This window comes from Dermacentor albipictus, chromosome 2 (genome assembly GCF_038994185.2).
Source record: "Dermacentor albipictus isolate Rhodes 1998 colony chromosome 2, USDA_Dalb.pri_finalv2, whole genome shotgun sequence".
Classification (NCBI taxonomy): Eukaryota; Metazoa; Arthropoda; class Arachnida; order Ixodida; family Ixodidae; genus Dermacentor; species Dermacentor albipictus.
In genome coordinates this window covers 1,237,550-1,252,144 of record NC_091822.1, presented here as the reverse complement: position 1 = coordinate 1,252,144, position 14,595 = coordinate 1,237,550, and the positions used below count along the sequence as shown (strand labels likewise).

The 14,595-nt window shown below is 46.3% G+C and overlaps 2 protein-coding genes across 4 annotated transcripts in view; one reads left to right on the top strand and one right to left on the bottom strand.

The window, feature by feature from the left end:
- LOC139055847 (sedoheptulokinase-like) overlaps positions 1-14,595 on the bottom strand; it is a 290,860-nt gene that overhangs the window by 198,938 nt on the left and 77,327 nt on the right. The window lies entirely within an intron of this gene.
- The window catches only part of LOC139055848 (uncharacterized), a 43,636-nt gene continuing 30,020 nt past the window's right edge, over positions 980-14,595 (top strand). For both annotated transcript variants that reach the window (XR_011511935.1, XM_070533406.1), the window contains exons 1-2: positions 980-1,294; positions 1,545-1,796. Coding sequence is in view for 1 of the 2 variants with exons in the window: in XM_070533406.1 (XP_070389507.1) it covers positions 1,247-1,294; positions 1,545-1,796 (300 nt within the window). In the remaining variant the exon portion in view is untranslated. The remainder of the gene's footprint in view (positions 1,295-1,544; positions 1,797-14,595) is intronic.

Genomic DNA, 14,595 nt, shown 5'->3' with positions numbered 1-14,595 from the left:
CGGCATCTCGGAAGATCGCCATGACGACTCTGCCATTATGGACGAGGACCTCTCGCAAGGGACGCCATCGGAGTGCCCTTATTCCAATTGGTCTTTACACCTCAAGCGAAGAATGAAGAAGAAGCTCGCCAGAGGCGAGCAAGTGCTCGTGGCAGGCAGAGTGATCTCTTCGCTATCGCCCTCCCCCGCCACCGCGTCATCATCAACATCCTACTCAGCTGCAGGTGCTGGGGCATCAAAGAAGCCTTCTTTTAAGAAGAGGCAACGACCCCCCCTCTGCCACGTAGCGACTTCAAAATCATCATTCGACCGAAGAAAGGCTTTCAGGTGAAGAGTTTCCCCAACCACCAAATCTCGAAAGCCGTCTCGGCCGCCTGCGAAGGGAAAGTTGACGATTCGCATTTCCTCGTGCGCTTGAGACCCGGTTCCAACATAATCATATTTAGTACCACAGATCAGGAGGTCGCGGATATTGCACGCAAGATCACGCGGATTGTGTTGGGCGGCAACCTTTACGAAGTCAACTCTTACGTTGCGGCACCGGACGGAGTGGCCCGGGGCGTCATTCGTGGAATCGACCCGGACACCCCGCCCGAGGAGATTATGACTCACCTAAGGTTGAGGACCCAAGACGTGGAAATCGCGCAGGCCTGCATGCTGGGAACGACCAAGACGGCCGTTATCACGTTCAGCTCTCATGAAGTTCCACGATACGTCTACTACCACGGAGGGGAGACCGACTGCCACCCCTACAAGCCCACAAAATAAATCTGCTACGTGTGCCAGAGCATGGGGCACCGATCGGACGTTTGTCCTACCCCGAACATCCAAATCTGTCTCGCTTGCGGGACGCATGACCCGACGGACGGCCACGAGTGCTCGCTCAAGTGCGCCGTCTGCGGCGAAGCCCATGCCACGCGAGTGCAAGCGAGTGCAAGCGAGGTCTCGCGAGTGCAAGCAAAAGCTCAAAAACAACAGAACTACCACCAAAAAGCACCCTCTGCCCGGAAGGAGGAAGGAAGACGACGACAATGATGGAGAAAAGCCAAGGTGAAGCCTCCTGCGGTGGTTAAGCTCGGAGTCCTCGGCGAGCCGCTCAAGGTCCCGGGCCCAGTCCAGGTCAAGGTCCGGGTCCAGGTCCCGATCCCAGTCCCAGTCGAGGTCCAGGTCCCGATTCCGCTTGGAGTGGCCAAATCCAGGAGAGAAGCAAGAGCAGCGGTAGCCTTCTACCTCGACATCTAGGTCGATGCAGAAGAACCAGTCAGGCAAGAAGAACCAAGCCATCAACAATAAGGTGAGCCGGAATCAGTCTAGTACCTCCTCCGCTCAAAATACCAGTGACAATAGTAAATGCTCCGCAGAATGTACACGCATCAGGGAAGAAAATAAAATACTCAAAGCTCAGGATAACGACCTAATTCAACGCATGCAACGCTTAGAGGCGTTGCTACGCAAAACAAACAACACACGGGCAGGGCCGCAAAGTGGTCGTCAGCTGGAATCGGATCCGCAATATGGCCAACCCATTTCTTTTTTACGTGCAGATACTTCTGTTCGGTGTGGCAACGAAGGACAGCATATCGCAAGGATTGACAAGCTTCGAAAACTTCACACATGGCGCTCGAGGCAACGCATGCGCACCGGATTTCTACAAGGAAGCCTGGACGTCACGGCGCACAGCGCACTCTACCTCGGCGGATGCGCGTGTAACCCCGTTGCACCCGCTCTCAGTCAGTGGGCACGTCAGCTGCAATCGGATCCGCAATATGGCCAACCTATTTCTTTTTTACGTGCAGGTCAGTAACAAATTTTCTACAGTTGAAACTAGTGATCCGTGCTTCATCCAGCTGACGTGCCCTCGTAGCTGTTAAGTATTTCTTTCTGCTGCGAAAGATTTTCTTTTGTCCCTGTTAATTCTCTGCGGCGATGTTGAGTCGAATCCCGGTCCTACCACTGCGGAACTCTTGGCTCAGTTACGGGATGGTCAGAATAACATTCAGAAGAGACTTGACGGAATCAAGTCAAAACTAAAAACAGTTGAAGAATCGGCTTCTTTAATTGAACAACTTCCCAGCCAGATCACTGGCCTTGAAAAAACTGTGATATGCTTGGAGCGTAAGCTCATAGACTTGGTGGACCGGAGTCGCCGAAACAACCTGCTTATTTTCGGTGTTCCTGATGATGATGAAACAAACGGTCCTTCAGCGCGTGTGGCGACAATATTTAATGATATTTTAGGTGTTGAAGCCCATTCAGTTGAAAGAATACACAGAATAGGACGAAAACAGCACCGTAAAACGCGTCCTGTAATTGTAAAAGTTTTCGATCACGGAGAAAAAATAAGTGTGTTAAAGAATTCTTACAAATTGAAGGGCAAATCTATTTCAATCTCGGAAGACTTCTCGGCAGCCACTAGGTACAAAAGGAAAATGCTATGGCAGAGCGCTTCTGACGCTAGAAGGGCGGGCAAGAAGGGGAAACTTGTTTACGACAAAGTTAAGGTCGATGGCGAATGGTTCAACTGGGAAAGTGAACAGAGAAAGATGGTCCTCTCAAGCAGACCCGAAAATGCAGCGGCAGCAAACCAATGAATCGATAAAAATGACACAAGCGGGTTTTTGAACTTGAGCGCTCGCAGCATAGTGGGCAAGTCCTCCGAGCTTGAAAGCATAATCCTTGCGTACAGGCCGCATATTGTAATTATTACAGAATCATGGCTCCAACCTGATGTCAGTGACAAAGAAATAGCATCTAACGGCTATAATATCTTCCGTAAAGATAGAATTTCGGGAGGGGGCGGGGTCACCATCATTTTCCAGGAATCTTTGCACATAGAAAGGTTGGCAGACATTCCTGGAGTTGAATGTGTCCTGGCAAAAGTGCATACTGTTAACAAAACTTTCATTATCGGGGGATTTTACCGCCCTCCTAACACAGACAGCAGTTTCAGCGACCAACTTAATGAATTTCTCTGCTCATGCAGAGCCTCAGCTGGCAATATACTACTGGGCGGTGATTTTAATTTTCCATCAGTGGTATGGGACGGTGAATTTCCCCAGCCAGGTGCACCAATCGCTGAACCATTTGTTGATCTTTTAATGTATCATGACCTAACGCAATTAGTAAAGCAACCTACACGCCTACATAACGACTCAGGATCTATCTTGGATCTTTTTTTTTTAGTTAGCAGAAGTAGGCTTCCTCAGGTTACGGGACTTAGCGTCGTCAACGGCATATCAGATCACAGCATGGTATGTCTTATAATGTGTTTAGGCCATGTCGTTGGGGTTGAGCATGAAAAGCGCTCAGTGCTTGTTTTCTCACGAGCAGATGATGTACGCATATTAGATGCTCTGGACTTATCTTTTTCCAACTTTGTTTCCCTCTCCCAGTCTGCTTTATGCTCAGTAGAGGATCTTTGGCAATACTTTAAAAATCTTGTGTTGCAATGCGTGAATAACATTGTACCGACTAAAGTAATCACTGTCCGAAAAACCCGCCCATGGATAACAAAAGAAATGTACGCTTGGAACGAAAGGCGAAGAAGACAAGAAAACAACTGCAGAAGCACCCCTCTGAAAGTCACATGCTCAAACTTTCAGCGCTGCGCACTCATTTAAGCCAAAGCATTAAAAAAGCAAAAGACTACTACCACAATGTCGCTATGAAGCAATTTCTCCTTTCGTCCCCTGCAAAATTCTGGGGGCATTTTTCTTCAAAATCAAACACCATGCCCACCCTCTGCATTAATGGTGAAACAGTGTCGGAGAAATTACAAGTTGCAGAATCGCTCGACAACTTTTTCTGTTCCGTATTTACAGTTGATAACGGTGAAAAACCCATATTTTCGACATTGCAAAGCATTCCATCTATTATTAATATTATAATAACGGAAGAAAGTGTTCTAAAGCTTTTACTTAACATTGATACAAAAAAATTTTCCGGCGTCGATGCGATACCCAACACATTCCTCTTCCGGTATGCCGAGTGGTGCTCTAAATTCTTATGTGTGATTTTTAATAAGTCGTTACAACTATACGAATTGCCTCATGACTGGAAGTTTGGAAAGATTGTTCCAGTGCCAAAAGGAGGAGACTCATCGCTGCTTTCTTCCTATCGACTCATTTCTATACTCTGCACATCTTCCAAACTTCTTGAACACATCTTTAAACATCTAACAGCTTAACTTTAGTTCATGGTTTTCTTGACCCCAGGCAGCACGGATTTCGTAAAGGGCTTTCAACTACTATTCAGCTTTTAGAAACCATTCATGATTTCGCAGCTATTCTGGATGAGCAAGGGCAAATTGATATTTTTTTTAGATTTCGAGAAAGCATTTGACCGGGTATCACACACCAAACTCATGATAAAATTGAAACCTATACTTAAAAATGAGTCCCTTCTTTCTTAGATTCAAGCATACCTTACTTCGAGACGGCAAACTGTAGACATAGACGGAACACATTCACGTTCAAGACCTGTACTATCCGGAATTCCACAGGGATCAGTGCTTGGGCCCCTATTTTTCTTAATTTTCATCAAGGATATTGCACAGGAATTGCCAGTTAAAATAAAACTGTTTGCTGACGATTGCATTTTATATAAAGAAATCCGTAGTCCCGCTGACCAATCGCTGTTTAATACCTCGCTGTCTACAGTGCAATCATGGTTCAGCACATGGCAAATGAAAATCAATGCGAAAAAAACTGTAGCGATGACCGTGACGCGGAAACGACACCTTTTAAACAACCAGTATTCGATCGATGGGCAAATTTTAGACCGCGTGACAAGCTATAAATATTTGGGTGTAGTTATCAGCTCGGATTTAAAGTGGAATGAGCACGTGTCATACATAGAAAAGAAAGCCATGCAGAAGCTTTGTTACTTGAGGCGCTGCTTAAAAAATTCATCCCATGAGATAAAGCTACTAGCTTACAAAACTTTCGTCCGCCCGATTCTTGAGTATGGGTCCGTCGTCTGGGATCCACATAGCAATATTAACATAAAACAGGTGGAAAAAATTCAGAGAAAGGCGATAAGATTTGTATTCAATTCCTTCAGCCGGTATGCATCACCAAGTGCTATGCTCGAAACAGCAGAACTGGTTACCCTGCAAAAACGGCGATTTAAAGAACGATTAAAGTACATGTATCTACTCTGTCATGGAAAATTATGCATCGACAAGGACACGTATACCGAGCCTCTAGCTCGTCGATCAACTCGGTCTAGCCGCGCTAAGCAGCTTAACGATTACTACTGCAAAACAGAAGCCTTTAGAAATTCATATTTTCCCCGAACCATTAGGGAATGGGATGTACTTCCTGCTGCGGTGGTTGCCTGCGACACCATCGAATCATTCTTCACCATCATCATCATCACCGTCATCATCAGCAGCAGCAGCAGCAGCCTGGTTACGCCCACTGCAGGGCAAAGGCCTCTCCCATATTTCTCCAACAACCCCGGACATGTACTAATTGTTGCCATGCCGTCCCTGCAAACTTCTTAATCTCATCCGCCCACCTAACTTTCTGCCGCCCCCTGCTACGCTTTTCTTCCCTTGGAATCCAGTCCGTAACCCTTAATGACCATCGGTTATCTTCCCTCCTCATTACATGTCCTGCCCATGCCCATTTCTTTTTCTTGATTTCAACTAAGATGTCATTAACTCACGTTTGTTCCCTCACCCAATCTGCTCTTTTCTTATCCCTTAACGTTACACCTATCATTCTTCTTTCCATAGCTCGTTGCGTCGTCCTCAATTTGAGTAGAACCCTTTTCGTAAGCCTCCAGGTTTCTGCCCCGTAGGTGAGTACTGGTAAGACACAGCTATTATACACTTTTCTCTTGAGGGATAATGGCAACCTGCTGTTCATGCTCTGAGAATGTCTGCCAAACGCACCCCAGCTCATTCTTATTCTTCTGATTATTTCCGTCTCATGATCCGGTTCCGCAGTCACTGCCTGCCCTAAGTAGATGTATTCCCTTACGACTTCCAGGGCCTCGCTGCCTATTGTAAATTGCTGTTCTCTTCCGAGACTGTTAAACATTACTTTAGTTTTCTGCAGATTAATTTTTAGACCCACTCTTCTGCTTTGCCTCTCGAGGTCAGTGAGCATGCATTGCAGTTGGTCCCCTGAGTTACTAAGCAAGGCAATATCATCAGCGAATCGCAAGTTACTAAGGTATTCTCCATTAACTTTTATCCCCATTTCTTCCCAATCCAGGTCTCTTAATACCTCCTGTAAACACGCTGTGAATAGGATTGGAGAGATCGTATCTCCCTGCCTGACGCCTTTCTTTATTGGGATTTTGTTGCTTTCTTTATGGAGGACTACGGTGGCTGTGGAGCCGCTATAGATATCTTTCAGTATCTATTTACACACGGCTCGTCTACACCCTGATTCCGTAATGCCTCCATGACTGCTGAGGTTTCGACAGAATCAAATGCTTTCTCGTAATCAATGAAAGCTATATATAAGGGTTGGTTATATTCCGCACATTTCTCTATAACCTGATTGATAGTGTGAATATGGTCTATTGTTGAGTAGCCTTTACGGAATCCTGCCTGGTCCTTTGGTTGACAGAAGTCTAAGGTGTTCCTGATTCTATTTGCGATTAACTTAGTAAATACTTTGTAGGCAACAGACAGCAAGCTGATCGGTCTATAATTTTTCAAGTCTTTGGCGTCCCCTCTCTTACGGATCAGGATTATGTTAGCGTTTTTTCAAGATTCCGGTACGCTCAACGTTATGAGACATTGCGTATACAGGGTGGCCAGTTTCTCTAGAACAATCTGCCCACCATCCTTCAAAAAATCTGCTGTTACCTGATCCTCCCCAGCTGCCTTCCCCCTTTGCATATCTCCCAAGGCTTTCTTTACTTCTTCCGGCGTTACCTGTGGGATTTCGAATTCCTCTAGACTATTTTCTCTTCCATTGTCGTCGCGGGTGCCACTGGTACCGTATAAATCTCTATAGAACTCCTCAGCCACTTGAACTATCTCATCCATATTAGAAATGATATTGCCGGCTTTGTCTCTTAACGCATACATCTGATTCTTGCCAATTCCTAGTTCCTTCTTCACTGTTGTTAGGCTTCCTCGGTTCCTGAGAGCATGTTCAATTCCATCCATATTATACTTCCTTATGTCAGCTGTCTTACGCTTGTTGATTAACCTCGAAAGTTCTGCCAGTTCTATTCTAGCTGTAGGGTTTGAGGCTTTCATACATTGGCGTTTCTTGATCAGATCTTTCGTTTCCTGCGATAGTTTACTGGTATCCTGCCTAACGGAGTTACCACCGACTTCCATTGCACACTCCTTAATGATGCCCACAAGATTGTCGTTCATTGCTTCAACACTACGGTCCTCTTCTTGAGTTAAAGCCGAATACCTGTTCTGTAGCTTGATCTGGAATTCCTCTATTTTCCCTCTTACCGCTAACTCATTGATCGGCTTCTTATGTACCAGTTTCTTCCGTTCCCTTCTCAGGTCTAGGCTAATTCGAGTTCTTACCATCCTGTGGTCACTGCAGCGCACCTTGCCGAGCACGTCCACATCTTGTATGATGCCAGGGTTAGCGCAGAGTATGAAGTCTATTTCATTTCTAGTCTCGCCGTTCGGGCTCCTCCACGTCCACTTTCGGCTATCCCGCTTGCGGAAGAAGGTATTCATTATCCTCATATTATTCTCTTCTGCGAACTCTACTAATAACTCTTCCCTGATATTCCTAGTGCCTATGCCATATTCCCGCACTGCCTTGTCTCCAGCCTGCTTCTTGCCTACCTTGGCATTAAAGTCGCCCATTAGTATAGTGTATTTAGTTTTCACTCTACCCATCGCCGACTCCACGTCTTCATAGAAGCTTTCGACTTCCTGGTCAGCATGACTGGATGTAGGGGCGTAGACCTGTACAATCTTCATTTTGTACCTCTTATTAAGTTTCACAACAAGACCTGTCACCCTCTCGTTAATGCTATAGGGGGGGGGGGGTATAACGACCCCAACGATTACCAAGCATAAAGTGCGAATCCACTCCAGAACTAGACGCTGCCTTCACGGAAGCAGAAGTCCGAGAGGCGCTACAAAACCTAAACAGCAGGTCGGCCTCAGGACCCGACGGGGTAACCAACCGAATGTTACGTAACTTAGACGACCAATCCATTACATTGCTCACGAAAGACATCAACCACGTGTGGGAAACAGGAGAGGTACCAACGCAATGGCGCACTGCCACGGTGGTCTTCATTCCCAAACCCGGCAAACCCCTTAACCTGGACCATTTACGACCCATCTCTCTTACTTCATGCGTGGGTAAAGTAGCAGAGCACGTCATTCACAACCGAGTGTCACGCTACATTGAGGAACACGAACTCCTCCCATACAACATGGTAGAGTTTCGACCCCACCTATGCACTCAGGATGTCATGTTACTCCTAAAGAGACAGATTTACGACGTTAAAACAAGAGACGTTCGAGGCATCCTCACCCTCGACCTCACGAAAGCATTCGATACCGTCTCGCACCGCTTCGTACTGGAGTCTGTCGCAGGCCTCGGCCTTGGCCAGAGATTTCAGGAGTACGTACGCTCCTTCCTCAAAGACAGAGAAGCCCGACTGCGAGTCTCAGAACTTAAGTCGGACCCTTACACGCTGGGCTCCGTCGGAACACCTCGAGGCTGTCATCTCTCAATTACTATTTAACATAGTGATGAAGGGACTCGCAGACAAACTACGAGACATCCCGAACGTAAACTGCGCTTTATACGCAGATAACATCACCATTTGGAGCCCGGGAGGCTCCTTGGCAGACATGGAGCAGGCATTACAGTCTGCCCTAGATGCCACGGAAGACTACCTACTAGACGCAGGAATGAAACTATCCTCCAAGAAATCGGAACTCTTACTATTTCGCAAGTCTTGCCAAGGAGTCCGCTACGTAACACCTCTAGACGAAATTCCGATCGCACTACACACAAGAGACGGACAACAGATTCCGCGAGTCGACCACATACGCATTCTTGGGCTCCTAATCGAAACCACCAGATGCCATGGACACACGATCAAACATTTAACCGCCAAAACCGAAAACATGATCAGACTCATCCACAGAGTCTCGGGGCGCAGGAAGGGTCTCTGCGAAGATAACCTTTTGCGCGTATACCACGCATTCCTTATGGGCCACATTAATTACGTCGTCTCTGCCCACAACTGGACGCAAATAGAAAAGACGAAACTAAACACACTCATTCGCAAGAGCATCAAACAGGTCTTGGGCATTCCACAAAGAGCAAGTACATCAAAGGTTGACCTGCTAGGCATGCACAACAACATCGACGAAGTGATCGAGGCTCAGACTATGGCGCAAATACTACGCCTATCCTCGTCCAAAGCCGGTAGACTAATACTAAACGAAGCTAATATCTCCTCATCTCCCTATCTCCAACACGCGATTACCCTACCGAGCGAAATTAGAGACAACTACAAAGTCTCACCATTTCCCAGAAACGTCCACCCACAACACAACGTGGGCAGGCGCCAGGCCCGCGCCCAGGCGTTTCTCGATCGCACCGACGCGGATCGTGAAGCCACCGCATTTGTGGACGCGGCCCAGTACGGCAACACATCCACTTTCGCGATAGCAGTCGTGGACGGTAACGGAACCTTACGATCATCCGCACCAGTTAAAACGACCACCAGCGCTAAAGCAGAACAGATAGCCGTAGCCATCCCCATGGCAGACCCCACATTTACCCATGTCCTCAAGGACTCGCATGCCGCAATTCGGGCCTACGAAAGCGGCAACGTATGTAACGAAGTGGCGCACATACTACTAGCGAGCTCAAAGGAGAGCAAACGACGCCTCTCCTGGTTCCCCGCTCACATGGGGAAAGACATTCACCTGCGAAAACCAAACCTCAATGAAACAGCCCACGAACATGCGCGAGAACTTGCCCGCCGCGACGGTCCCACGGTCTCCGAGGGGCTGGACATTCAGTTTAATGACTCGCTACTCACTTATCACGAAATCACCTCATACTATCGAAAAGGCAGAATGAAATACCCGCTCCCGCACTCCAAACTCGAACGCGCGCAGGCGGCCGCGTTTCGAACGCTACAAACAGACTCGTATCTGTCACGAGGCCCACTGAGTCACTATAACTCGGACATCCCGGCAAATTGCCCAGACTGCCAAGAACTCTATTGCTAACTCTCGCACATGCTATGGCAATGTACCGCGTTACCAAAGGGCCCTCTCTCCAGTGAGCCCGAATGGGAAGAAGCCCTCAAAAGCCCGGACCTCAAACTCCAGCTCAAGGCCGTCCAGAGGGCCCAAGAGCTGGCGGAAGGTCACCACGTTCCCGTCCCGACTTGGGCGTCGCCTACAGTTTCGGCCCGAGGAGCTCCCCCCCGCATGGGATCTCTAACGGCTTAAAACTCCTCAGGACCTCACTGAAGTTCCCGACCGACTTCCATTCATTCATTACATTGCCACGAAATCCATTACATTGCTCACGAAAGACATCAACCACGTGTGGGAAACAGGAGAGGTACCAACGCAATGGCGCACTGCCGACCGACCGACCGACCAACCGACCGACTGCAGTCGTGCAAGACTACCGTGCACACGGATGCCGCCCTGAAAGCAGCAACAAAGCGCCCGAAACCAGCGAGCGCACAGCGCGACGAGCCCCACGAGCCGCTACCATAGCGGTCGTATTGCTCACTACGTAATAATGACGATATTAGGATGGATGGACGGATGTTATGAGCGTCCCCTTTGGAAAGGGGCTTTGGGTTGCACCGCCAAGCTCTTACTATTATACTGCCTAATGTCCTACCTAGGATAAAAAAGAAAACAAGAAAAACGCACTATGAACTCAAACAATCAAACTTTCTGACCCCGTATTGGAAACTTTGCTTTTGTACGTCTCCGTTTTTTGTCGTTTCCCCACTTCTCTTCCACCAATCTTCCAATTACCTCTTACTAATCTCTATTGCGGATATTTTTACTTTTTCCCTGCTCTTGGTGAATCCAAGGGCTACAAAGAGGCCAGTGGTGCCCAAATTGACCGCTGGGCAGACGTCTTAACATTTTAACAATACATGCTCCATCGTTTTCCTAGCTTTACCGCAGCAAGCACATGCTTCTTCTTCCTTTTTCTATCTCGCTTTACAGGTGCGTGTTCTAAGGCATCCCGATCTCGCTTCAAAAAGTAATGAGCTTCCCTTTGAGTTATCATAAATTGTTTCTTTCCTGATTTCGTTTCTTCCGCTTAAGAAGTTATTCATCGCAAGTTTCTTTGCCATTGCCGCCACGCATAAGATTAGTCCAGGCTATCTGACTTTCCGCTTGACGTTCTTTTTCCTGTGTTGCCCACTCTACAGGCCGCATACTTGCTGGTAAGTTTCCTAGTCCTTTTCCTCCACTGTGAATCAATGTTTTTCCTGTACCGACACTTCAATACTCTCCCAGCGCATTTACTTTCTTCCATATTCCTCAGTCGTTCTTCATATTCAACTTTACTGCGAGCTTCCGTCACTTCAAAACTAGTCCAGCCCATATCACCCTGCACAGCTTCATTTGTAGTCTTCCCATGAGCGCCCAATGCGAGGCGTCCCACTGGCCTTTGGTTACCATCGAGTCCTGATGGTACCCTTGACTTAAAACAAAGAACCGGATTTCCAAAAGTAAGTCCTGGAACCATTGCACCTTTCCACATACCTCGGAGCACCTCGTACCTATTGTATCTCAATAGCACTCTGTGCTTCATTATGGCTGCATTTCTCTTCCCCTTCACTGTTACTGTTTTTTCCTGTGTTTCCATATATCTATTGCCTTCGTTTATCCATATACCAAGGTATTTATATTCTTCTACCCAATGTATTTCCTGGCCCTGTATTGCCACTCTCTGTTCACTGACACTGCTCACTTAGCGTTGCTTGAGTTTTACCTCAAATCTATCCTCATCCAGTTTAAAGAAGACTATTACGTGCAGAAACAAGGTATATGTATGGGATCTTGCGTTGCTCCTATATTGTGCAATGTTTACTTATCGGAATTTGACACAGCGGTAAACGAAGGGATCGATCGTGACCTGGTTGTTACCGTGTTCTGTTATGTTGACGATTTTCTTGTACGTTTAAAAAAGCAAGCCAGTTACACATATGACGACGCCATCGCAGGTGTACTACACATTTTTCAGCGCCTTGGCAAAGCTTTGACATCCACCCATGAACTAACAAAGGATAATACTGTTCAGTTTTTAGACAACGCTATAAGCCTCTGTTACGACCATGTGTGCTGGAAATATAACCCAAGATCCCAAAGAAATTGTCCTACGATTCGGCTCATTCGAAAACGGTAAAGCGGGCAATAGCCACCCAGTGTATCATATCAGCCTTAAGAAAGTCCTGCAGGCACAAAGTACAGGAAAGCTTTGACAGGTAGATTGTAAGGTTGGAAGAAGCAGGTTTCCCGCAATCAGTCATTTCAGCAGTAGTGGAGGCAGTGCTTAAGAAGATAAAGACGGAAGGCAATGTTACTGAAGACGCAAGGGAGCGCAAAAATAGGAAACGTAAAGTTGTGCCTTATGTACACAAGACTTCCCACAACTTAAAAAAGGTTGTGAAACGGTATGGAGTTGAGATAGCGTTCTCGGCTCCCGGCAAGCTCGCAGGGCTATGCTCGCGCATAGGAAGAAGTAAGGATAGGATCCAAAGGTGCGGAACAAAGCACATCATTTTCCACGTAGATTGCAGTGTTGGAGTAGTTTATCAGATACCTCTATCATGCGGCAAAGTTTACATAGGCCAAACAGGAAGGTGTGTGAATGTGCGCTTGCGTGAGCATGAATTGTCAATTAGAAATCAAACAAATGGACACCTGCCTGTCCACTGCTTAGCGTGCACGTGCAAGCCGATCATGAAGGAAGTAAAGATTTTGTGCCGCTGCCGAGATAGCCGAGCCAGAGAGCTACTCGAGGCGTACCATATTAGAAAGAAGGGACAAGAATGTGTCAGTGACACCTCAGTTTATTAACACAACAGTGAGATGAGGTTTATTGACGAGCGTAGATAGGTCGCGTTTTGCTTATACAAGGTTTTACTTTTCTTTTATCTTGCCTTTTTTCGCGCACGCGCAGTGGTGTATGTCGCGGGTGTATTTATATGTGGTCGTTGTGGAATAAACATTTTTTTATTTTTTTGTTTATTTCATACTGCAGGCCTAAAACAGGTCCAAGCAGGGTCGTTAAACACAGCAATATTACAATGCATTATTCAATCAAGTAAGGTGGTAAGACACAACAGTAATACAATGAGTCAATCAATTGAAACAGGCAACAACGAGTTATTCCAGTCTGTTATAGTTCGGGGAAAAAAAGAATACTTGAATGCATCCGTCCGTGCAAAATAAGGTGTTAGTGAATTGGGATGATGGTGTCGAGTAAGCCTAGACGTTGTACTACGATGCAGGATTAATTGATAAGTCTCCATTAATAAGCACGGTAAGAAATCGAATTCTTAAGTGTTGCCTTCTCTGCTGAAGGACTTCGATGCCATTATCACGCATTATTCGTGAGGGTGAATCATAGCGAGAGAATTTAGAATATATGAATCGTACGGCTTTTTTCTGTACCCTTTCGAGACATTTAATATTTTGTTTAGTAAACGGGTCCCAAACAACACATGCATATTCAAGTTTAGGTCTAATTAATGAATAATAAGCAAGCAGTCTTACATTAGGTGGGGAATTTCTAAGTTTATGTCGCAAAAAGTATAATTTACGCAAGGCAGAAGAACAGATATTATCAATGTGTAAATTCCATGATAAGTTGTTAGTAATTGTGACGCCCAAATACTTATATTTTGTTACTTCCTGCAAGGCCAACGAACCTAATGTGTAACTAAAAGTTAATGGAGCTTTCTGACGAGTGAAGCGAAGAAAGACAGTCTTTTCAGCGTTAAGCCGCATTCCCCATGTTTTGCACCAATCAGTAATGCCAGCTAGAGAAGCATTTAAATCAGTTTGATCATTGGTTGAAGTGATTTCCCTAAAAAGCACACAGTCGTCAGCAAACAACCTAATTTGCACGCTGGGATGTATTGAAGTAGTAATATCATTTATATAGAGTAAAAAGAGCAGTTGCAAGTCTGCGCCCGTCCATGTCCCATGCTGTCTTTGTGGTCCGTTTGTTCGCGCAGTTAAACAATGTTCGCTTTGTGTGAGACATTAGACCCGATATTAGTTCCTTCTAGCGCCCTCTCTATCCTCACCATGTACATCATAAACAGCAGTGGCGATATAGGGCACCTCTGCCTTAGCCCCTTGTTGATATCAACTTTCTCCTCGCTCCTTATCCCTTCCCATTCAACGCAAACGGTATTTTATAGGTAGATATATCTCAAAAGCTGTAGACAATCGTCGCCTAAGCCTTCCCCTTCCAAAATATCCCACAAAATGTTGCGGTGTACGTTGTCATCGGCCCCTGTAGTGTCTAAAAAGGCCACATATACCGGTCTGCTTTCTACTCTTGATATTTCAATACACTGAGTAAGAACAAATAAATTATCATCCAAACACCTACCTATTCTGAA